The following is a 26,744-nucleotide window of genomic DNA, read 5'->3' on the forward strand; positions in this document are numbered from 1 at the left end:
TACAACACTTCAGAGGACATGTGTAAATTACCCTTTAGAGAAGGAGCTGGAAAACTATAGTGGGCTGCCTGAGCCCATAGGGCTTGCAAACCTAAAATATTTTCAATCTGGACCTCTAAGAAAAAGCTTGTCAACTTCTGTTTTATTAGTTTGGGGTCCAGAAAACAACTTTTGTGAAAGTAAAAACTTCTCCCAGTTCCACTTAAAAAATATTTCTAGGCACTAATCTACTTTTCAAAGTTTGAATAATTCTGCTATTAGCTATAAAGATCTATTTTCCTATTTTTCTCCTTCCTGCTGCTGCTAAGTCGCTTCAGTTGTGTCCAACTCTGTGCGGGTCTGGCAGCCCACTGGGCTCCCCCGTTCCTGGGATTCTACAGTCAAGAACACTGGAGTGGGTTGCCATTTCCTTCTCCAGCGCATAAAAGGGAAAAAGTGAAAGTGAAGTCGCTTGTCCGACTCTTCGCGACCCCAGGGACTGCAGCCCACCAGGCTCCTCCGCCCATGGGATTTTCCAGGCGAGAATACTGGAGTGGGGCGCCATCGCCTTCTCCTTTCTCCCTCCTAGTAATATATAATTCTTCTCAAGATATTCAGAGCCAATCAAAATATGTTTAATATTGGAGATCAGAAGAAAATAAGTCTTTCTACTTAAATTATTTAACTTGCCCCAATTCAGAAACACCATATCCTATTTTACTGTTTGGACAATTTCTACAAATGATAATTTTTAAAGATGGACAAATCAGTCTATTACCAATAGTTCTCATCAAAATTACAATTTCTACCAAATCCCCTTTGTTCCAAATTATTACACCTAAAGACAGTGTTATGTACACAGTATATATTAAATGTAAAAAAAAAACATAAAAATGCAATATGCTATCATTAAGGAATAAAATAAGTATCTAATCACATACAGTTGTTAGTTGTTAGCTGCTCAGCAAACTTAAGCTTCCTGAATCTGTGGCTTCTTGATGGTGCTGGTTCTGAGAATTTCATTTTGCCACAGTTTACATCATTTGTTGCATGAGGATTTCCAGAAATGTAAATCCCACTTAAGCAATACTGCTTTGTTACAATTCAGAAATCCAAGTACATGTGCTCCTTCACATTCTTATTCTCCTCAATAGTTGTTCAAATATTGAAGCCCAAGAGAAATTCACAGGTAATCAGAGCAAAAAGACATAAAAATCTGGGCCCACTCTTGTTAGCATTAGCCAAATTTACTTACTTTAAATTAGCCTTTTACCGAGTTAAATAAATTGACAAGATGTTTTTTTTTAAGAGTTCAGCAATATCCTAGGTGCTTTGAGAACAGAGATTTTGTGACAGAAATAGCCCATTAAATACTAAGAATGGAACCCAGAGTAAATAGTGTTTCATCTGTCTAATGTCTTAAATGTTAAGAGTATAATTATTGGGACTAAAATGGTTACAGAAGGCTTCATGAAGCTGAACTTTGAGGATGAGGAAAAATTAGGCAGAGAAAAGGGAAGAGAAGTGGGCAAGTTTTACTTACAAAATAAGTAAAGCCACACAAATAAGAATTACAGTAACATGTGGAAAGGAAGAACATTACTATTTAATGATTATTTTTAAAATGGTAACAACACTTTGATTTGGACTTCAAGTATTTTCTATAAATATAAATGTACTTATAACCTTCAAAATAATATTTACTACTTCTGTGAAATGTTTATGACCAATCAGAAACATGATAGAACAAAAGCACAGATAATGTCTCATTTAACAAATTTTCACTAGAACACATCAATGTTAATGAATCTAAAAAGAGGAGATACACTATGTGGTCCTGTTACTATACATATTATGACTGAATACAGAAATCTGGGGATTTACAAATCAGGTGAGTCCATTAGTTCACTAAAGAAGGCTTGCCACTCCAATTCTGAATTTGCCTTCAAATATCCAGGTCTCAAAAACATTATTAAGTTCACACTAAGGGCTCTTTCCAGTATTTCTCTATAGTGGACACAAGTTTAAAATTTTCTGATTAAAAGCATTTACTAAAATGTAGTTTCAGCACTTTCCCACTTTTTATTTATCAAAAATACATAAAGAACTTTTGATCGACATAACTACTGTCCACAAACTGAATAGATATAAACCCAGGCAAAATCAAAGAAATCTGATTGATGTTTAGTTAACCTGTGCAGCATTATGTGGAAATAAATGCTTTTTGACTTTCTGAAGACCTCAAGTACAATTTTTCAGAACACCTCAAGTCTAACACCTCCAGACTGGGAACAACAGGTAATCTGTCTATTTTGTTTTCATTCTGTTGACTCAAGTCAATTGACCTCTATGTTCCTGCAACTCCCTGTCACTTTCACTTAAGCTGACTTACAAAGGCTCCTAACTGTCCTACTCACCAGTATTTTTCCAGATGTGTTCTCTTATTAAAAAGAACAAGTTTTTCTTTTTAGTTCCATTCATAGAAATGTTTTTTATTACATTAAAAAAAATCCAATTCACATTTACATTTCTAAGATAAGTCCAGCTAGAAACTTTGGTATAAACCAGTCAATCATTAAGCTAAGTCATGACCATTATTTTAAATCTTGAGGCTCTCAAACACCAGACTAAACCAACCAAAAAGGCACCACCTGAACTCTGGCTACCATCCTGCTGCTGCTGCTAAGTCGCTTCAGTCATGTCCGACTCTGTGTGACCCCAAAGACGGCAGCCCACCAGGCTCCCCTGTCCCTGGGATTCTCCAGGCAAGAACACTGGAGTGGGTTGCCTGGCTACCATCCTACCACCTCTGATTATTGCCCAAATTTTCAAATTTGATGTTTTAGAGTAATTTCAAGGAGGCTTCTGCTAAGGTCTCCCTTTCCATGGTTACATTCAACCATCCATTTACAGACAAGTTTCTTACAATCCATGTATCTGCATCTTGTCTGCGTAGTTCATTATTTTCAAACATCACAGGTACACACTTAAGCCTTGAAAAAATGCTGCATATTAATAAAATTCAAAACCACCAGTTGAGGCTGACAATACTTTCTCTATATAGTAAATATTTATACTACATTTAATACTATTTGATTTAACCTATGAAAATGGCTTAATTAGAACTTGATGTAATATTTATAACAAATAGTTGGAAATAACTGATGAGTTTTTAATGGAAAGATAATCACCATAAATTATGGAAAAATTTAAAAGAAATAGTCTACTGCAGTATTTATCTTCAAGCAAAGTGAACTATAAAATAAAGCAATAAATTTGCTCTCATGTCTACTGTATAAAATAAAACCTGTAAATATAAATAAATTTTCAGAGATTAGTTCTCTTGTTTCTTCTATACTGCGGAGCTTCTGACCATTTATCAATTACTACTACTCATTTATCACTTTAGCAGGATTATAAGGGAATTATCTGTCAGGTCCAAAACAGGCAGGATTCTCAGGAACCAAAACAATCATAGGCCATGTCAGAAAAGAACAGAGATGCAGGCCTCGCCTAACTGATCTAGGCAACAAGAAATCTTGGCACTTGAAAATCATACTACCAAAAAAAAAAAAAAAGAAAATCATACTACCATCTCTGTAACAGAGGTTCCTTCTCTTCATATACATTCATTTCTCTCTGTACATTAAATCTACCTGCATCAAGGGTCAAGCCTTTGGCTCAAAAAAAAGTTGATCATCATAGGCTAATTTCTATTCAGATTTTTCTTCCCAGTAGCATGCATAGTCAAGGGTGTCCCTGGTCAAAATAACACCAAGGGTAAAGGAAATGGAAAAGGATATAAAAAATGATCAAGTTTAAAAAATACACACACACACATATACACACATCTTGAAAAATGTTTTCTCCAAAAGATCAAGTTAAAATAGAAAAAAAAAAATCTTTTGAAATATAATTGACACGTGGAATATCACATAAGAAGTTCAAAGCTGAAGGATAAGAAACCAGATGGAAATCTACACAAAGGAATTATTTTCTTCCTGCTTCCCCCAAAAGCCGTGAAATTATTTACCTCAATGCATTAAAACCACAATAATCTTCATTATTTGTTAAATGTTTGCACTTAATTTTTAAACATTCATAGAGTATTTTCCAGATATCTATTCATCTAGGTATTATTTTGAAAAAAGCTTTCAAGGAATCACTTATATCACAATTTTGAAAAGATGAAAAAAGTGAAGATTAAGACAATATCAGGCTAACACGAATACAAATACACAACAATGCATGTTATTCTATATCAGCAAATCTCCTAAAACTTTATATGGATTTTAAAGCATGTATGGAAATTAGCATATCCTAAATAACTCCACACATAATTTTGTTGACTACCAATGTAATAGAAATCTATATCCCCCAGTAACAAACTTGGTATTTCCTTAAGATTTCCCCTAAGTATATAACATGAAACATTGGTATCTAGAAGATATTTCCTGGAAAAAAGGGTTTTGTTGGTAAATATATTTAGAAAACTACATATTTTGATGAATCTCTTATAGTTTCACAGTGCACATGCATATATCAGGTCTGAGAAATCCCAGAGAAAAGAAGCCTGCTTGTTTTATTTACACCAGTTTTCCCCCACACATATTTAACAACAAAACCCTTTGTTGCAAAAACCCTGGAAACTAATAATTCTCAAATATATTTGAGGGAAACCGGATTATCCAATTATATTTCCAGAACTGTTGCATAAATGCCTTCCATTTTGTACCAAGAATAATAACAATACCTCCATTGGATAATTTTATGTTTGCTTCTCAGATGTTACCATTTTAAAATCTCCCAGGGTAGGTAAAAATTTAAAAAAATCTTTCAAGACTATCTATGTGAAGAGTGCTCCTTTATACTTACCTTTCTGTATCGCTTGTCACTTTCAGATCCGGGATCTGTTGCTCTAAAGGCCGTTTCTCCAGGTGAACCTTAAAGATAAATATTCAGTCTTATAAATTCTCCAGTGAAGCCAAGAGTCTAAACTAAATTCCATATCATATTTAGTCAGTTGAAAGCTAAGTGGATTTTTAGAGCAAAAATCATTTTGGAAAGCTATTCTTATTTTAAGAAACAAAGTGGTAACCTAAGAAAAAAAATTTTCAAAACAATTACAGGACCTGTTTAACTGATTTTTAAAAATGTCGCTGTAAAGTACAATTAAAAAATAAGAATCTTTGGTAAGATTATTTTACACAAGAATACTTACAGTTTGGCCATACATTACTGCCATAAGAGACCACATACAGTAAAAAAAAAAAAGTAAAAATGTCAACTGGGACCAGACAGATGAGACAAACTAAAATGGCTTTGTTTCAGTTATGAGAAACAACCAGATCTGGTTCAAGAAAATAGTTTCATTAAGTAAACTTTCTTTTTAATAGTTTTAATCTTATAATATAGATACATACTTAGGAAATTTAATTTTATCACAAAATAATTATTTTATTATTTCCACCTAAATTTAGGATAATGAATTTGCCCAATATAATTCTGACATTTTAAAATTCAGCACAAGCAGCATTATAAATTTGGTCTGTAATTTTATTTGCAACTAGTTTATTAGAAGCATTTAAAAGACATGTTAAGATCAGCAAAAATATCTGTTTACACACCTAACAAGAGAAGTAGGTCAGAAGCTTCTATGACTTCACTAACCAATTTGTGACCTGTGAAAAATCAGCAAAAGGGGAAATAGAAATGTAAAATTTATCAGAAATGAGCAAACAAAGATGTCTGAGACCTCAGATTTATATTATGGTAGGGCAGAATTGGGCAAATACACCAGGATTGACCTTAGTAAATTCTACTTATAATGGTCCATGATTAAATGTTTTAAAATCGGCTCTAATCAATTATGAAAAGCAAACACACAGGAAGTCTCATCTGCTTGTCAAGAACAAGTGACTTACTTTCCCCTCATTGACTAAAGCCAAGATGTTTAAGTTCTTGAAAATCTTCATTTTGCTGGGCCAAACAAAAATTAAAACCACGGGAATCTTCCAGAGTGATAAGACTCTGGTTCCACTGCAGGGGGCGTGGGTTCAATCCCTGGTCAGGGAACTAAGATCCCACATGCTGTTCAATGTGGCCAAAAAATAAAAATAAATAAATTTTAAAAAATTAAAACTATGGAGCAGCAAAATTTTGTTTTATCTTTCTAATAAAAAAACGTGGCTTTTATTTGTAAATAAAAGCTACTAAATATTTTCATTTAAAAGATGGAAAATATGAATGTATCTTAAGTATCTTTCCTCTGTGTTTCCTGATATTTTAAATGAGATCAGACACAGGTCTTTCCTTACCTGTGGTGAAAAAGTCCTTCAGTAAGCTGAGGCTTTCAGCAATCTTGTCAAAGTCAGGTGCCAATTTTGCAAGATCCTCTGAATTAGGAAGGGCTTTTCTAATTTTCTCTGAGGAAAAGAAAAGGATAGTTTCCAAATTAATATGTGACTACTGAACCATTCATACAATTTAAATAATCATATACAAACTTAAATAGTTTTTCCATTTTTCTCTCTATTCCAACTATAACTGCTACATGTATCTGAAACAATGTGTTATTCTGATAATATTCTATAAGCCATGAAAAATTTTTAAAAAGACTCAAACATACGGCTTGGATATTTTTGATTCATAAGTTAAATGCCTTGAGACAGAAACAAGGTATAAATGTTAACACTGGATTGCAATCAGAAGTACTTTAAAAATCTTTTGTAGCACCTGGCCCAAATTCTAAAAGAGTAATGTCAGTTTAAACTCAAGAACAGAATTTCATTCCTTCTCTTTCTCCTTTTATGTTGCCATTACATTCGAAAAAACTGTGTATGAACCCAAGACAAGCCTTTATTTTTGCTAGCCTTATTTATAAAGTGACCAAGTATTTACTTTTGTTTACAAATACTCAACAATTCTGTCCCAGTTTGGTACAACTATATAGTATCTTCTGATTCAAGAAGGGCTTTTCTAACTTTCTCTGGAGAAGATAAAACACAAAGTTTCTCAAAATAAAAATATGTATTACATCTTATTCTAAATGCAATGAAAGCATTAACTTGTTCCATCTTCGTGGAAATGCTACAAAACAGTTCTCATCAGCCCCATTTTACAGATAAGGAATGGAACACAGAGATGTAACAGGACCTGTGCACCCAGCGAAGTGAGGCAGTCAGGTTTAAGCCTAGGTAGCCTAGCTTCAGAACCGAGGCCCGTGGCCATTACTGTGTATTACTGGTGAATCTATCAAGTTAAAAAGCTCTCCTCATAAATGTTAGAAAAATAATTTGAAGGCGTGCTTTTCCTGTATATATCTTTATCAGTGCAACAATCTTTAAGAAAGTGTTGTGAATAGTACATGCAGAGATTAAATCCATCCCTGCATACACCTAAGCTAAAGTCTAAAAAAAGTCTACACAAAGTCTATAAAGAGAGACCTGAGGAAAATAATTTCACCAGACAATTTTTTTTTCCTAAAGATCACCATGACTTACTGGCAATTACAACTATCAAATATACCTGTTTCTCATCTCCCTCTAGAAAAAGGGAACAATGGCAGACTAACAGGAGAAACTACTCTGGCCACTAGCAGGCTTTTAAGGAACTTCGTAATAAAAAGTAGAGGTAACCAAGGTACTCAAAGAGAGTTAGTTAGGTGAAGCTGTTCTGAGTAACATACAACACTGAAAATGATGTTCAAGAAGGCTGCTTGGCAGCGTAGAAAATGCTGACAAATGTGTTAGCTAACAGAAGACAAGATAGCAAAGTGTTTGTTCACTATGACTATACAATTTTTAAAAAGGAAAGTAAAATATTAACCACATACACAAAGTAGGTACAATCAAAAGAAACTACACTGGCAGCTGTATTGAAGTGATGAACCAGTGGATTATTTTTTGTTTCTTACCAATTTTTCCTCTGCTAGTCTATTACTTTCATTATGAAAATAAAACTGTTGCAACCTTAGAGTTAAGGAGCTATCTCAGTACAACTATTTTTCTCTCCTAAAGAGACAACCAAGAAAAGTACTCTAATGTTGATACAAACCCAAATCGATATACTCATCAATCTCCCACACGATGTCAGGCACAATCCATTTATAGTCACTAAGGTCAGGTATCATGTCTTTCCACTGATCAAAAGTCTAAAAGATAAAGTATGCCAATCAAATGATCTGAATGCCATATAAAATATAAAGAAAAACTAGCTGAATTTATTTTGTTAAAACTTGCTAAGCTGCTAAGAGTAATGTATTATGTTCACAATTTTGAGAAACAAAGTAGCCTTTGCTCTTCTAAAAATAAATTAACAGACAAGTGTATAAAGCATGTAAATGTTTCTTTACTAAATACAGAAAATGGAAAAATGAAATAAAAAATAGGTTTCATGATTTGACTTTAAACATGATTCGAAGAATAGAGGGAAGACAAACCAGGGATCAGGAGACCCTGCCTCTGGTCCCAGAGTTGCCACAAAGCAGTTGCAGGAGCATGCCACCTAACTTCCCTTCCTGGGCTACTAAATGGCAGAGTTGCAAATCAAACCAAGGTAGTCTCACTCCCAGGTCAGTGCTCCTTCCATTAGGCCATTTTCACCTCTTATAATAACTAAGATTCTGAGAGCATTTTCCTACTAGCACCATTAAAACAGTTTAGCACATGACAGAGACACACAATAAATGTTTAAACATCTAATTATATTCTATTGCACTAAAGAAAAACAACATATGCTATGAAGCTTTAAAATATTCGCTGGAATAACTGGAAAAGCAGTAGCAAAGTGAAACTCACCTTTTTGGCTGTATAGCCACCCCCAACAGCAGATCCGAGTATGAGATACCGGAGTTTCAAGAGTCTTGCTGCTAATCTGGCTGGCCAAAAATTCCTGTGGGGCTGGTAGCCATATTTAACTGGAGAAAGTTTCAGTTTACGTAAAGGAAGGCTAGTTAGAGAGGAGAACTGCTGCAATGATGTCCTTAACTGGGGTCTTTGAAGCTTTAAGGTAGGATGATGTGTATGATAAATACTTCGTGAAACCAGATGTAGCTTTTGTAGTGGTAAACTTCCTTTTGTTCCAGGGCTGTGTTTCACTAAGGATTGGCAGACCTCGCTGAAAGAGAAGTAGGTGTGGGAGAAAGATCAGACAGGGAAACAATGTAAAGAAATGATATTAAAAAAGCAATATGCAAAAGGGAAAACACACAGGGCACACCTGACCAATTACACCATGTCTCACAATAGCGCACAGGCACTAACCATTTACTGTGTGCCAGACACTGCTGCAATGGGAGCTAACTCAGTTAATCCTCCTGATAATCCTATGATAAAACTACCAGGATCGTCCCCATTTTATCAACAAGAAAAAGGCAGACCGATATAAGTAAGTTACTGAGGCTCCCAGAGGAACTCAAACCTAGACAGAGGGACTCCAGAGCCTGTCCCTTGATTTACTATATATGGGTAATGCTCATGGCCCCCAAAATCAAAACTAAAGGAAAAAAGAGACTTATTTTATTAGCTACTGACAGCTACCTGCTGTCAATAAATTTGAAAACAAAGTATCTTTATTTAGTGACATATCCAACCTAGACTTTACCACTGTGATCATTTTGAAATGGTATAGAAATAATAAATCACTATGCTGTGCAATAGGACCCAATGTAGTGTTGTAGGTCAATTATACTTCAAAACCAAACATTCACACTTAGAAAAGAGATCAGATTCGTGGTTACTACAGGCATAGTGGTAGAAGGGGGAAATGGAGGAAAGCAGTCAAAAGGCACAAATTTACAGTTCTAAGGCAGAAAGTGAAGAAGAACTAAAGAGCCTCTTGATGAAAATGAAAGAGGAGAGTGAAAAAGTTGGCTTAAAGCTCAACATTCAGAAAACTAAGATCATGGCATCCAGTCCCATCACTTCATGGCAAATAGATGGGGAAACAGTGGCTGACTTTATTTTTCTGGGCTCCAAAATCACTGAAGATGGTGACTGCAGCCATGAAATTAAAAGACACTTGCTCGTTGGAAGGAAATTTATGACCAACCTAGACAGCATATTAAAAAGCAGAGACATTACTTTGCCAACAAAGGTCCGTCTAGTCAAGGCTATGGTCTTTCCAGTGGTCATGTATGGATGTGAGAGTTGGAGTATAAAGAAAGCTGAGCGCAGAAGAATTAATGCTTTTGAACTGTGGTGTTGAAGAAGACTCTTTGAGAGTTGCTTGGACTGCAAGGAGATCCAACCAGTCCATCCTAAAGGAGATCAGTCCTGGGTGTTCATTGAAAGGACTGATGCTAAAGCTGAAACTCCAATACTTTGGCCACCAGATGCGAAGAGCTAACTCATTTGAAAAGAACCTGATGCTGGCAAAGATTGAGGGCAGGAGGAGAAGGTGACGACAGAGGATAAGATCGTTGGGTGGCATCATTGACTTGATGGACATGGGTTTGGCTGGACTCCAGGAGTTGGTGACGGGTAGGGAGGCCTGGTGTACTGCTGTTCATGGTGTCGCAAAGAGTTGGACACGACTGAGCGACTGAACTGAAGATAAATACTAAGACTGTAGTGTACAACATGATAAATACAATCAGCACAGCTGTTGTGCTATATATGAAAGTTAAGACAGTAAATCCTAAGAATTGTCATCACAAAAATGTTTTTTCTATTTAATTTTGAATCTATGAGACTACAGCTGTTCACTAAATTTACTGTCATAATCACTTCATGATGTATTTAAGTTAAATCACTATGCTGCTCATCTTAAACTTATACAGTGATGTATGCCAATTATATCTCAATAAAACTGGAAAAAAAGATGTGTTATAATAGCAAAAAATAATGTTACCACTTAAACATATAATATTAAGAGCAAAAATTTATCAACTATGGCATATAAACAAAAGAGGATACTGTATAGCCATTAAAGTGATAAGTATGAAGACCATGTAGATATACCAAAAGACTTCATGTAATGTTAGGTTAAAATAGGGATGAAAATAAATGTGGGCTTCCCTGGCGGCTCAGTGGTAAAGAACCCACCTGCATATACAGAAGACATGTGTTCGATCCCTGGTCTGAAAAGATCACACATATTGGGGGACAACTAAGTCCAGCGCTACAACTACTGAGCCCATGTGCCCTAGGGCCCTCACCCTAGAGAGTAGACCCCACTCACTGCAGCTAGAGAAAGTCCTCTGCGGCAACAAAGACCCAGCATAGACATAAATAAAATGAATAAAAATTTTTTTAAAAGGAAAGAAAATAAACATGAATTATGGATGCACTTATACAAAAAGGAGCACATAAACTTTTACTTTTAATCACAAAAGTTCCAGTAGCTTACAATAACTATTCTTTGCCTTCTCATGTCTCACAATCCAGGGATGGTTCAGGGATGGAAATTAAGAAAAAATTAACACCTCAGGTACCAGGCTCCCCAGAAACAAAGAGAACAAAAAACACCCCAAAGAGAAAGGATCTAAATGCACATGTTACTATCTGAGCCCTTCCCTCTTGTTCTTCCTGGCAGAGAATGAAAGTCTCCTATCAACAAACATACATTTGATTATCTCATTCAACACACAGTCATAGTGCTCACTAGGGCCAGGGCCTGTTCTAAAGAAATAAAATATTTCATTTAATTACATGGGACTCTAATTTCTAAATATCTTAAGAAAAAGGAATCGAGAAACACTGAAATTATGTTGTGAAGAAAGACAGTGACGGGAAAGGGGTACGTAACTGACAGGCATTATGTCAGATGTTTGCACAAATGCTACTGTTAACTCTCAGAAAAACCTGGTAAGGATCCTTATTTTTCCAATTTGCTTTTTTAAACTGTGTCTCACCTAAGGTAGAATGACTAGTGAATGGTGGAAAAGAATTTGAATATATACTTCTATATTTAGGCCAAACTAAAAATCAAATGTGATGCAAAACAAGGCTCCCCGATCCTCACTCCAGAAATCATCTATTCTCATTTATCTTCTTTTAACCTATGCACGGTATCCTAGCATGTAATTATTTTTTCAACAATTTTATGCAAATACTTATTGCATCTAAATAAATGTTGGTCATTATTCTTCTTACGTGTCTATGAGTATGTACTTAGATATACACATCAAAGAATGTTTGTTAAAGAGTAAGAATTTAAATGTACTCCTTCATAACGTTCACAGGAAATACATCAAAAGACAAACTCCAGAACATGGGGCATCTGACCTTCCTCATCTCTACTTGGGCAGGCAGCTAAACTGTGCAGTCAACATAAGATATCTTAAACCATGACTATGGAGTCAATAGTAACTTTAGAAACAATTTAGCTGACAGAATCCAACTGAATAAATAATTATCAGTTGATATCTAGTTTGTTTCTAAACTCAATTTTTAAAGCATTTCCTAAATAACTTAATCAATTCAACACAGTGCGCTATTTTCCGAAAAGTCTTTCCTCTTCTTAAAGAAAACTAGATATATTTCCCTAGTAAATACTGAGAAGTAGAAATAAAAATGTTGTAAATAACTTAGTTTAGTACGAAGGGCTGTGGATATACTCGGAAATTAAAATTCCGTGAGGTCAGAAGTAACTTATCCAAGCATTCTAACTGACTAAAACTACAACTATTGTATGCTTTTTTCAGTTCTAAATTTAGACTCCAGGTTAATCTATATAAAGCAAATGGATTCCATCACTTACAAACACTATAAATTACACCACTTAAAACAATCCTAAAAAAATATTCAGGACAGGTGTTTAGAGACTGAGTTAATTCAGGAAATCCAGGTTTTTCCAACTTTGCTTGATACACGTTACTTCTTATCAAATGCCTGCAACAATGAGTTAACTCTGAAGGTATTTAAGAACATTAGAACACAACTACGTGTAAAAATTAGAGCCAAATTTAATTTCATTAAAATGCACATAGCAACCCATAGAAATGTCAATACTGCTATCATTTTCGGTTTAGGATTAAGTCAGACCAGGTCAACAGTAACACGGTGATTACAAAAGTGGCGCTACATTCACCACCTCACATCCAAAAAGCAACTCTCCCTCCAAGAACACTGAAAAGGAAGCTATTATTAAGAGAATATCTCTAATCACCATCTCTGACACTGTATGCTTCACTGCTCCAAATCTGACTCCAAATCATGTTCTTCAGCGGACTAAGGAAAGAGGCAGAGTCCTCTTTACTCGAACAGAACAGCTCGGGTACCTGCAAAGGCAATGTAAACCTAGCGTGGAGGTAGAAGAAAAAGACGCAGAAAAGGTGACACATGGATAGCAAGCACCGAAGCCCGGAGAGAGAGAGGACAGAAACCAGAAGCCACCAGAGAGAGATAACAGCGAGGACAGAAGGGTGAATGGGGCAGACACAAAAGGACAAAAGAAACAGGCCAAGACTGAAATGGGCCCAGAATCTTCCGAGAGGAACAGGGGCAGGGGCCACTACTGGGGCCAGCATCTCAGGTAAACCCAGTCAGGGCTCCTGCCACTCTGGGACCTCAAAAATATCCCGGAACCATCTAACTGCCCTCCGCCTGGCCTGAGAGTTACCTGCACACTCTGGAGGTAGTGATGGGGCAGCCCCGTTCTCTGGACGCCCCAGAAATAACGGAGCCAGATCGGAGCCCGGACTTACCAGGCCACGGCAGCCCGGCGTACTCGCCACATCCCGCCGGCGAGGAGGTCACACAGGCGCCGAGGCGGCCAGCGGGGAGCCCGGGTTTAGCCCCAGTCCGGCTCCTGCTCCGGGAATGACCCAGGAAGCGGCCCGCAGCAACAAGGGCACAGAGCAGCCTCTGCGGCCCTCCCAATGGCGAATGGACTTCCGTAAGAGCCTGCTGGGCACCCGTACTCGGTCCGTCGGTCAAACCTCCACCCCGCTCTTCCAGGAGGGCAGCAAAAACGGTCCGGAGGAGGACTCGCGCATGCACTCAAAGCACTCTACAGGAACCCTCCCCTCTCCGCCCTCTGTTTCCGGGGCGGAACTGGGAACTTGTGCCTCAAGTTAAATTCTTGAGGAGCGGAAGAGTGGAGGTGAAGGGCAGGGACTGAAAGGCGTGAAATACAGGTGATAAATTCTCACTGGGTGGCTACCAATTTAAGAAAATTTAATATTGCTTGAGCATAGTGGAGGCTAGGGAATACAGAATGACTTAATACAGGGATAGAGCAATAAAACAGAGTAATGAAAACCCACTGCTGCCTGCTCCTTTGTATGACGTCTTTGTTTAGGAAGAAGTTTCATAAGTTTAGAGCAATCTTGGCAGGCTGAGAGGAGTATTGGACAGGTTAAATGCTTTAGAATCGGAAGGAGAGCCAAGAGAAGCTCATGAATTCGGCGAGCTGAAGACTTGATACAAGCATGTGCAGTTTATAAAGGCATCAAAAATAATTTCATTCATTCACTCCTTAACTGGCAGTCATCTGGCTTTTAATCTCACTAATTTGTTGATATTGCTGTTGTCAAAAGTCACCAACAATGGGTGGTGGTACTGGACTGCTCCACGTTCAGCTCAGAATATTGGATACTCAGCACTCTCCCGGCTTTCAGGACCCACATTAACCTTTTCTCCAGGACCTGCTACTCCGCAGTCTCCTTTGTTGTTTCCTCCTCCCAGCATTTCAATGAACGGTTCCAGATCTCAAGAAATCCTGGACCCCATCTCTATCTTCATTATCTCTGCCAGTAGTTTGAGGCGGTTCTATAACTTTAAATATCTTTTTCCCCCTTACAACTCTTGCCATTCTATGTTTTATGTGGAAACGGGCTCATACGAGGGACATGGCCTGTGAAAGGTAGTGATGTCAATTAGTGGTATAGCCAGAACCAAAATCAAAGGGCTGGGTTTAAAACTAAGAGCACCCTTAGTTTTAAGGACTCCACCCCCACACATGCTATACACAAAGAAAATTCCTTTGCCCTCAATTATCAGAACCCACAATGGCTGACTATTTTGGGGGGCTCCAAAATCACTGCAGATGGTGATTGTAGCCATGAAATTAAAAGACACTTACTGGTGGAAGGAAATTTATGACCGACCTAGACAGCATATTAAAAAGCAGAGACATTACTTTGCCAACAAAGGTCCATCTAGTCAAGGCTATGGTTTTTCCAGTGGTCATGTATGGATGTGAGATTTGGACTATGAAGAAAGCTGAGTGCAGAAGAATTGATGCTTTTGAACTGTGATGTTGGAGAAGACTCTTGAGAGTCCCTTGGACTGCAAGGAGATCCAACCAGTCCATCCTAAAGGAGATCAGTCCTGGGTGTTTGTTGGAAGGATTGATGTTGAAGCTGAAACTCCAATACTTTGGCCACCTGATGCGAAGAGCTGACTCATTTGAGAAGATCCTGATGCTGGGAAAGATTGAGGGCAAGAGGAGAAGGCGACGACAGAGGATGAAATGGTTGGATGGCATCACTGACTCAATGGACATGAGTTTGGGTAGACTCTGGGAGTTGGTGATGGATAGGGAGGCCTGGCATGCTGCGGTTCATGGGGTTGCAAAGAGTTGGACATGACTGCGCCACTGAACTGAACTGATCTGAAATCAATATCCATTCCTTCAAACTGACACCAAATATAGACCCAGCCTTTGGTAGTAAACTTCCCACATGAAGGACTCTGGGAATTTTATTATATTTAATGCGGTGACTGTGTTAAAAGAGCAAATAGGAACTTACTATACTGATCTGTACAGACTATCTTTTTGCAGTACTGTTAAGTCCCAGTTGTTTTAACGGAGAAAAAAATGGAAACCAAATAATGGCAACTCCTTTCCTGTATGGGTGATTTTTACATTTTACAAAACTCCTGTTTTGTGATTTTACTTCTAGGCATTTAGCCTGCTGAATCTGTTCCCCCAACAATTGGGTTCTCCTCTTGGTGAATGTCGAGCCAAAAGACACAGTCAAGCCAAAGCTGGGGAAAAGGGAGAATTTATTACTTGCAGCATGTGATGAGACACCTGGGAATCTTTTCCAAAGCAGTGCATCCTTTCTTAAAAAGCTGGGGAAGTTTTTAAGCTAAGGGTACATGCATATTCATGAAGGGGCTTGGCGAGTTAAGAGAATCTAAGCTTTAGTTGATTGGAGTCACATGGGTCAGAAAAGGTCAACATCATCATCCCTTAGGTTCCAGTTGATCTGATGGTTGAGGCTTCAGGCTAACCTTTACCAGTGAACTAGAACTGGAAGTCTTTACACCTAATGCATTGTTAGTTCTCTTGCCCGATAACAGTTTTGTTTCTGCATTCTTTTGCATTGTTCCCTTTTGTTGTTATTGCTGTCTAGTCGCTAAGTCATATCTGACTCTTCAAGAGCCCATGGACAGCAGCACGCCAGACCTCCCTGTCCTTCATTTTCTCCCGGAGATTGTTCAGGTTTATGTCCATTGAATCAGTGATGCTATCTAACCATTTGTCTTCAGTCTTTCCCAGAATCAGGGTATTTTCCAGTGAGTTGGCTTTTCACATCAGGCGGCTAATTGGAGCTTCAGCTTCAGCATCAGCCCTTCCAATGAATATTCTGGATTGATTTCCTTTAGGATCGACTGGTTTGATCTCCTGGCAAGCCAGGGGATTCTAAAGAGTCTTCTCCAGCATCACAATTTGAAAGCATCATTTCTTTGGCACTCAGCCTTCTTTATGGTCCAGTTCTCTGTTCCCTTAAGATCATTAATTCCTGAGACCTGAGGACAAGTTTTGTGGCCAGGCTTAGATCACAAAACAGCTTAGGCCAGAAATGACTTCTCATGCCAAGAAAGCCACACCTGATTTTCTGTTCAGACCCTCTGCCTTATCTGCTTACAAACTGTGCAAAGATGTATGCATGATGTTTCTTTCTGCACTGTATGAAATAGCAGAAGATTAGAATCAGCATCATTAAAAAATAAACTCTTTAAATATTTAATGACTCAGTTTATCTTTTAATCCCGGAGATCTTCAGAAAGTGAGATGTTAATGGAAACTGAAATGTTGCATTTATTTTTTTTAAGTTTTATATTAAAATGTTTATAATAGAAGTTTTTGTTAAGTTCTTCCTGCTGCTGCTGCTGCTGCTAAGTCGCTTCAGTCGTGTCCGACTCTGCGACCCCGGAGATGGCAGCTCACCAGGCTCCCTCGTTTCTGGGGTTCTTCATGGAAGATGCCCCAATTCCCTGACACTGCACTCTTCACCTGCAGTTTCCTAGGGAGAGAAACTAGCTAAGTCATGCATAACTGCACCATTATGGTTATCAAACTATTCTGACCCTTCAGAAAAGGATGTCATAATCCTCATCAATAAACATTTATAAAATATTTTCTACAAATCCTCATTTCGGGATTTAAAGAAAAATGATATATATTTTTGAAAAAGAGTAAAACCCAACCCTGTTCTCAAGTGCCCATGGTCTGGCTACAGAGACCCATACCTAAAAAGGTAAACAATATAAACAGTGTTTACAAAGATTGAGTTGAGTAGACACTGAGGACCAAGTAAGGAATGGAAGTTCTGCTACAGGCAGAACTATAGCATAAGCAAGTGGGCTAAAGAAAGATAATTCTGGAGAAAACAGAAAAGGATGAATTTGTAAGGAGAGACTGAATTTGGGGAAGGCTAGATAAGAAGCTATGGAGAAATGTAAGTGTGAGAGGTCCAGGTACAACAATGGGGATAGAGGTGAAAGATTATCTAAAAAAAATATTTCTGAGTATTTAAAGCAATGGAAAGCTGAATGTATAAATTCAGGACAGGAATCAAAGATGATTGGTATTTCAATCTGTAGTAAATGAACAGTGCTAGTGATAGTCACAGATACTGGGAACTTATTTTGGAATAGAGACCATCATGGTGCTTTTGGATTGATGATTAACGCTGAGGCATTAATGAGTTATCTAGGTGGAAAAATTTATGAGGCTCTTAGAAATCAAATCCTGGAATTCCAGAGGGAGGTAAAGCTTGCAATACAGGTTTGAGAATTGTCTTTATAAACGTGAAACTGAATCACATTAACCTTTGTAAAACCGTGCAAGAACTTGAAATCGTTTATAAATTATTAAATCTACATTATTTTATAATGTTTATATTTTAGGACTAAAAGTATTACCTGCAGTGAAATAATGCAAGAAAAAGAAATACAAGGCATAACATTTTCAATTGATTGCTTACATTGTAAACCTTAAGAAAAAAAATAAGCCAGTAGAAATATTCAATGAGTTGAGTCCCAGAAAAGTATATATAAAAAACAATTGTGTTTTTATATACCTGCAAAGACACCTGTGTATATATCAGGTCCAGATTCTTGGAATTTGTAAATGTCACCTTAATTGGGGAAAGGGTCTTTGCAGATGTTATAGTAAGGATCTTGATCTGAGGAGATTATTTTAGATTATTCAGGTGGGCCCTAAATGCCATTACATGTATCCTGACAAGAGTAGGATTTCACACGTACAAACAGAGGAGGAGGCAACGTGAAGATGAACCGGAGATCGGAGGATCTAATCAACTAGAAAGAGACCATGCTGGAACCATGATCTTGGACTGTCTAGCCTGCAGAACTGTGAAAAATGTTTCTGTTCTTTTTAAGCTACCCAGTGTATGGCATTTTATTATAGCAGCCCCAATTGACCAAGTGAAGTGAAGTGAAGTCGCTCAGTCGTGTCCGATTCTTTGAGACCCCATGGACTGTAGCCTACGAGGCTCCTCAGTCCATGGGATTTTCCAGGCAAGAGTCCTGGAGTGGGTTGCCATTTCCTTCTCCAGGGGATCTTCCCGACCCAGGGATCGAACCCGGGTCTCCTGCATTGTAGGCAGACACTTTACCATCTAAGCTACCAGGGAAGCCCAACTGACTAAGGCACAACCTAATTAAAAATGGGCAAAAATTCAAACAAACACTACATAAAGGAATATATATATATGTGTGCATGTACGTATATATGTGTATATATATGTATATATACACACACAGCATGGTGGTGGTGCTTTAGCTGCTAAGTCATATCTGACTCTTGCAACCCCATGGACTGTAGCCTGCCAGGCTCCTCTGTCCATCGGATTCTCTAGGCAAGAGTACTGAAGTGGGTTGCCATTTCTTTCTTCAATTATTACCCATATTTGATATGAAATCAATGGCCATGGGGGTGGCCTTAGTGAATTTGCTCAAAGAGAGTGCCAACCCACAGCCCTGAAAGTATTTGAACCAAAGGATCAAACTGTATCTTATGCAAAGTATAAGATAAAGGAAGAAGTCGTTAATCCAAAAATTACAGCACACACCATAGAACACATAAACGAGTGCTCAACATTATTAGTCATCACGCTCCGTTACTTCATTGGTGCCCGACTCTGTGTGACCCTATGGACTGTAGCCCACCAGGCTCCTCTGTCCATGGAATTCTCTAGGCAAGGATGCTGGAGTGGGTGGCCATGCCCTCCTCCCGTGGATCTTCCTGATCCAGGGGTCAAACCCACATCTGTTGTGTCTCCTGCACTGGAGGTGGATTCTTTGCCACTGAGTCACCAGCTGCTGCTGCTGCTGCTGCTAAGTCGCTTCAGTCGTGTCCGACTCTGTGCGACCCCATAGACGGCAGCCCACCAGGCTCCCCCGTCCCTGGGATTCTCCAGGCAAGAACACTGGAGTCCCCAGGGAATCCCTATTAGTCATCAGGGTAATGCAAGTGAAAACCACAAGATACTGATTATGTTTCCACTAAGGCTAATAAAATTAAAGACTTACAATACTGCATTTGATGAAGACGTGCAGCAACCAGAACTCTCAGGCACTGCTGATGGGAATGTTAGGTGATATAGCTGAAATGGAGCAGGACCCTATGGTCTTTGCCCCCTCACCATGTCATCTGTCTGCCTTTTGTCTGTGGAAAACTTTAGTCAAAGAATAAGTTTAATCAGAGAAATGAGAAATGCGGAAACAAAGGAAAACAATCAAACGGGACGAAATAATAATAATAATGTAGTCATCAAGCATGGTCAAGGACCCAGGGCTGTAGATAATATTCCGAGCCACATCCTGTGAGCTGTCCTGTAGACACTGAAACACCAGTGGAGAAGTTAGCTACATGATGACTAGACTGTACCTAGGACACGAGCTGCACAGTTATGAGGATTGGCCTCAGAGAAATGGAACAAATGGATCTTGGAACTGAAGATAACTGCACCTAAAATAATCAAGATGACTCTGGTCAGACCACTGATGACCAGTTTGATGATGACTGTCAGAGCTGACTGCTGTTTCTGCATGTAGCCCCCTCCTTCTGCCTATAAAAGCTCTTGCCCCACTGGTTGCCAGTGGGATGAGTTGGCCTTTGGACAGATGTCCTCCGCCCATCACCCTCAGTTGCCAGCATCTGAAATAAAACAATCTTTCCTTTCCACCAACCTAGCCTGTTTATTGGCTTTTTGGACGGCAAGCAGACAGACCCCACACATTCTTTTGGTAACATTCTGACGCTAACTCTTCTCCCTCTTCCACGTTTAGGGACCCTTGTGATTACATTGGTCCCACCCAGATAATCTACATTTATCTTCCTATTTTAAAATCGACTGATAACAACCTTAATTTCAACTGCATCCTTAATTCACCTTTCCATAGTCACAAATTCCAGGAATTAGGATGGACTTTGTGGGAGGCATTCTCCTGCCTACAACATGGCTCCATTTAAATTTTTTGACTGATCTCTCTCTGATACTATGGGATGTATGTGTGTATGTGTGTGTCTGACGTATCATGCTCCACCTGTTCACCCAGCTACACCTGGGAATATCTGTAGTTTTAAATTTGTACTTCTAATCTTTGCTTACAAATTTATCATTTTCTTATTTTTAATGTTTGTATACATTTGTCATATTTTTTCCTGCAGTCTAAAAGGAAATCTCAAGTGTGCATTCCATGTCACAAATGTCATTTTCTGCAACAGTACTGTTGCGTTTCCTGCTTTCTAAGTCATTTTTAATATTCTTTTGCCTTGTAAATCTTGAGATATTGCCCTTACTTATCTTTATTGTTTTCTCTGCCTGTACCTTAGAGGTCAAGTTTTTTCATTATCTTAAAGATGCAAAATTATGTCTAATTTTTTTCCTTGTCCCTGTCGTAAATAATCTCATAGATAGTAAAATAATGGATATCATCTTCCTCTCCATGTATTATGACTGTTGTGATTACAGTCACCAGTGGATGCTCTTTGAATGTACTGGGCACCAAGCTCCGTCTTTACAGATACCTCTTTCCATTCTTTCGTACGTTTTTTTCACAGGCTTCACTTTTTCTTCCTTGCTTTTCTAGGCTAGCAGGTTTACTTTGCTTTCTATTGCAAAGTATGTATTATTCAACAGAGGCTTCCCTGGTGGTTTGGTGGTAAAGAGTCTGCCTGCCAATGGAGGAGACGGGGGTTTAATCCCTGGGTTGGGAAGACCCCTGGAAAAGGAAATGGCAACCCATTCCCATATTCTTGCCTGGAAAATCCCGTGGACAGAGGAGCCTGGTGGGCTAGAGACCATGGGGTCACAAAAGAGTCAGACATGACTTAGCAACTAAACAACAAAAACAATGAAAAAACATGATTGGAAACAGCAGATCCATCAGGTTCAAAGGCATGATGAAGATTAGGAAATTCTAGGACTCTAGAAGTTATCTATGACCACTTAGTGTAAAAAAAGGTTATTTTCTGCACATGTGGTTACTTATTATGTCTATTATTTATGTCTGACGGAAATACTATATAACAGTGTGCTACTGTGTATCTTTCCCCAACTCTTCTTTCAGTGACATCTTGCTGGGAGGTTGAAATTAGTTATATTAGTTATTATAAAACAATCAAGACTTGATTTATTGTTTTGTTGACTGCTTAGTCTGAAGTAGGTGATAGAGAAATGGCAATACTGCCAGTTCGATTTAAAAGCATGTTGTGTCTGTGGCTGTTCCATTGTAAATAGCACAGAACATTGAGGAAATATTCTTCCAGTATTTAAAATCTGTTATCTGATTCAGGAAAGAAATCTTACACAACATCGTGGATGATCTAAGTTCTGACATGCCTTTGTCATTTCACATTTCTCTTACTTGTTAATGAATAGAGAATATCAACTTATATTCATGTCGAACCTGAACTCATAGGCCAGTGCTATAAGCAACTTCTTTAGTACATTTAGTAATCGATAGTATGTTATTCAGCATCAGTAGTAATAAAGATAATAAAGCACTTATTCCTAGTAAAGTTTATAATGAGCTTATGCATATGGATGCATGCTGTTTTGGAAGAGCTATTGCTAAACATTTCCCAGGACAACACTGGTGTGCACATGTATGCCTGGGTAACAGGCACACCTTTCATCACTGAAAACTTGTGCCACTTATGGGACTTCCCCAGCTGTCTAATGGTTAAGACTCCGTGCTTCCTTTGAAGGTGGGGCACGGGTTCAATCCCTGGTTGGGGAACTAGTATCCCACATGGTGTGTGGTGTGGCCAATCCCCTCCCCCCACCCCAAACAAATAAACAAAAAATTATGCCATTTAGCTTTTTTTTTCCCTTCGTTTTGAAGTTTCCTGTACCTCTGGCCACTTACACGGCTGTGTCCTCTTTTAGGCTAATGCCACGTCTAAAGCCTGCACAATATTCCTTTCTCCATTCCTAGGGTTCTGAGTTTTCTTCCTCCTGCTTAGAGATATTTTTTCTCTACACTTTGAAACATTTCCTCCTTTCTTGTCTTTTAGATGAATAACATATCCCCTACCTCCCCCCGATTTCCAAGCTCAGCTGTTCAAGAAATATTCTAGCTGTTAAGTAACATTGCATGGTCACCCAGGTTTTCCAGCTTTCTGGTGTCCTTCTCAGCAGAAGTAGATTGAACTGTGTGCCTTGCAAAGGGATAAGCTCCCACCTGCTTGCTATTGTCGACTGCCTCCTAATTCTCTCATACTTCGGTTCGCCTTAACTTTCCTTCATGGCAGCAAGGGCCAAAATGGGTGGTTGAGGCAGCAGCCTGCTACAACAATGCTGATCCAGTTTACAAACACCACCAGAAGAGAGAGATCCACCATCCCGTGGTCAGGAGACCATCTTAGCAGCAATGGTGCTTGCATTTAAAGAAGGCAAACTGAATCTGTGTGCAGGTGATTCAATTATCAGCTTGTACTGGTAGGAGAGATGATAGGAATGCATAGCCTCCAAGAAGTTCTCAATAAGCAGAATTAGATTTACCTGTTTGTATAAAATGAACACAAATTAGAACACCTTCTTTTGTTTCCTTTATCTTACCCAGCTTGCCATTTTGTTCTCTCCTAGGGGATGGGTGAGATTTAGACAAGCAGAAAGGATGAGGGGGAAGAAATACAATAAGAGTGTATGTGGTGAGTCTGGGGGTCAACGACCATTTTAGGTTTGTACTTCTGCACCGTTCTGAAGTTCCAGTACTTTGGCCCCCTGATGCGAAGAGCTGACTCATTAGAAAAGACCTGGATGCTGGGAAAGACTGAAGGCAGGAGGAGAAGGGGATGATAGAGGATGGGATGGTTGGCATCACCGACTCAATGGATTTGAGTTTGAGCAAGCTCTGGGAGATGGTGAAGGACAGGAAGGCCTGGCGTGCTACAGTCCATGGGGTCTCAAAGAGTCAGACATAACTGAGCAACTGAACAACAACAAATCAGTCTGTCACTCTGACATTACAGTACATGCTGATGTATCTATCTGAGTACAAAATGAGTTAATGCATAGGAGGCATTTAAAGCAAAGCCTGGTACAGAGCAAGAACATAATAATTGTAGGTTGAAATAGGTTGAGATGGGCTGCTCTAGAAGATAAACTTCCAAATCTCAAGGACTTAATCCCAATAGAGTTATTTCCTTCTTATATGATAGTCTGATGTGCCCTGGGCAGGGAGGGTCTCCTGAAGGCAGGTGACTTGGATGCCCAAGTTGCTTCCCACCTGACCCTATACCATCTGAAACAAGTGGCCTTCAAGGCCACTTTGGTGAGCATGGAGCATTGTCTGGTAGTTTTAAGGGCTAGAAAGGATTTCATAGTATGACCACTATGTGAGTGGTTAAGAGGGGCAAAGTTCACTTCTGCTCATATTCTGTTGGCCAGAACATAGTCCCTTGACCAACGTGACCACTAGTAAAGCTCAAAACTACCAAGGAGAACACGGACAGTTGTTCTGAGTGCCTATCTTGTGGCTAATGCTTCTTGTTATAAGCATTAGCTACAATAACAATACTGTCATTCATTACTCGCCAAAAATGAGATATTTTTTTCTAAATATTGCTATCTATATTTCCATTGAACCTATAGTTTTAGGTTACTTTTTAACCCATGTCCTTCTGTTTCTAAAACCTACTTTTATTACTTTTATTTTCCATAAAGAGAGAATAACCTAATTCTATTTTTTATTTAAAAAAGTTTTTTGGTCACACTCTGCAGCATGTGGGACCTCAGTTCCCTGACCAGGGATTGAACCTGTGCCCCCAGAATTGAAAGGCAGAATCTTAACCACTGACAACTGGGTAAGTCCCATAGCCTAGTTTTATTTTACTTTCCGTAACAGGACCATCATATTGAAAGTGATTGAATTTCTCAGAAACCAAATATGTGAAGGCTCATAATTAAAATTCAGTTGATTTAAATAAACACAATATTTATCACACACCTGAGTTTACAGTCTGTGATTTATACCTGCTCCATTAAATATACACTTTATGCAGAGAGATTGAAAGAGACTGAAGTATTTTCAACTTTCAGAATTGTTAATAAATCCTAGTTCTTTTAAGAGTCCTAACAGAAAGGTTTTTGTGGGATGTAGACATCTACATGCTGGGTTGCAACTTAGAGATCCATTTGATAAGAGGTTGGACTTGGAAATGAATCCCATTGCATCAGCTGAAAAGACACGAGAAAGACTGTGCTCTAATGTTCGCCTTCCTGTTACGTTGGACACTGGATTTAGGGCTACCAGTGAGACCGATAAGCAGTGTAGACCGCATGGTTTCCACGTTCTAGTCTCCCAAGGAGCAGTGGAGACTATATGACTTCCATGTTCTATTTTTATGGGTTCAGAGAAATATGTTCATTTTCTTAAGCTCACACTTGAACTTTTTCAAATTCAAGTATAGTATTAATATATTTACAGCTCCATTTGCAAACCATTTGGCTGAAAGAGTAATGGAAGAGAAAACAGAAAAGTAGGTTCAGAGCAAAACACAAGAGTGTTTTGAAGATGTCAAATTATGTTTGGGTATTTTTCTTTTGGCAAAAGGAACATGTAATTTCTTTGTGGGGAAGCACCATGATCCATATGATGCTCTGTGGAGGTTAACCTGCCAGTGGCTGGCAGTATTGGTTAAAGGTGGGAGACAAAAGCAGAGAGCCCATTTAGGAGGATATTTTAATCATCCAATGTGTTCTGACTTGGATTAGGATTATGAGGTCAAAGGTGACAGTGAAACTTTTAGCCTAAATGGCTGAGGATTTTTTTTTAATGTTAAGGCTTAAAGATAGTTGTATGCTTTTTTTGAAGTTTTTTTTTTTTATGATGTGGACCATTTTATTTGTTGCAATATTACTTCTGTTTTATATTTGTTTTATTGATATGAGGCATGTGGGGTCTTAGCTCCCTAACCAAGCATCGAACCCACACCCCCTACATTGGAAGGTGAAATCTTAACCATGGAAGTCCCAATATTTGTATGTTTTTGTAATAGACTCTTTTGATGTCATGTTTCTTTTTCCTTTTCTCTTTTGAACCATGCATTCTATCACAATTGCTAGTACCTCCATACTTCCTCCCTTCATCCCAGCAGCGTCTGTGCTAGTGACGGGAGCACCACTGTCTCCATAGACCCGTTCTGCAGTACGCATTTATGACTGTTCTTTTCTGCATAGCCTGTAGGCCATATTCTCCACCTCTTCCAGAGACTCTATGAGCTACCCACTATTGCTTGATACATTCCTTTCCTGCTTAATTTTCCAAGAGTTTCAGTTTCAGTTACTTGCAAATTAGAACCATAACTAAATCAATTTTCTTATTTGATGTCATAACCCAGATGTTGGCTAGAATAACCCTCCCCTGATAATATAGATAAGATTGATTGCAATTCTACTCCATGGATTGCAGAGTCTAACACCTTCTCCAAGATTTCTGTTACTTCTGTAGGAGATTTGGGTTCTCACAGACACATCAGACTCAGAATTTTAGTGTCCTCTAAATCAAGATTTCTCAACCTTGGGACTATTGATGTTTTGGACTGCACAATTGTTTATTGTGCATGCCTGTCTAGTACATAGAAGGAATTTTTGACAGCATCCCCAGTATCTACCCACTTAATGCCAGTTCGAATGTCATGACTGCCGTGTCCCCAGTCATGACAAAAGTGTACCCAGACAATACTAAATGTTCCCTGTAGTTCATGGGGTGGTGGTGCAAGTTCACTCCCTGTTGGGAACCACTATTCTAACTTAATACCGTGTAGGAACTGCTCTGCCACCTGTTCTCACCAAGTCTGTATACATGTGGCAATCAGACATTTTTCTCTATTTCCACCAAAATTTTTTAATGTAAATTTTTAGAATCTTTTTTTATCTTTAATTTCATTTCTAATCTAATACTAATACCAAATTTGATGGAAGTTCTGGAGAAATAGATTTTCATCACAAATATGTAAACAAATAAAATTTGTTAGATGCTCATGTTTTCAAAAAAATCTTTTGGTCATTTCTGCAACTTGCTTACTAGCTTCTGACCACATTATTTGCCCCT

The 26,744-nt window shown here is 38.5% G+C and overlaps 1 protein-coding gene across 5 annotated transcripts in view; it reads right to left on the bottom strand.

Moving 5' to 3' along the window:
- Positions 1 to 13,762, bottom strand: part of OPA1 (OPA1 mitochondrial dynamin like GTPase) — an 81,586-nt gene extending 67,824 nt beyond the window's left edge. For 3 of the 5 annotated variants that reach the window (XM_068972710.1, XM_068972684.1, XM_068972693.1), the window contains exons 1-6: positions 13,628 to 13,762; positions 8,778 to 9,096; positions 8,035 to 8,131; positions 6,297 to 6,404; positions 5,607 to 5,660; positions 4,855 to 4,922 (exon numbers count right to left, since the gene is read on the bottom strand). In XM_068972710.1, the coding sequence (XP_068828811.1) occupies positions 4,855 to 4,922; positions 5,607 to 5,660; positions 6,297 to 6,404; positions 8,035 to 8,131; positions 8,778 to 9,096; positions 13,628 to 13,659 (678 nt within the window). In that variant the 5' untranslated portion in view covers positions 13,660 to 13,762. The remainder of the gene's footprint in view (positions 1 to 4,854; positions 4,923 to 5,606; positions 5,661 to 6,296; positions 6,405 to 8,034; positions 8,132 to 8,777; positions 9,097 to 13,627) is intronic. The other 2 variants (XM_068972719.1, XM_068972701.1) reach the window with 1 other exon arrangement.
- Between the last annotated feature and the right edge of the window lie 12,982 nt (positions 13,763 to 26,744).

This window comes from Capricornis sumatraensis, chromosome 1 (assembly GCF_032405125.1).
Source record: "Capricornis sumatraensis isolate serow.1 chromosome 1, serow.2, whole genome shotgun sequence".
Taxonomy (NCBI): Eukaryota; Metazoa; Chordata; class Mammalia; order Artiodactyla; family Bovidae; genus Capricornis; species Capricornis sumatraensis.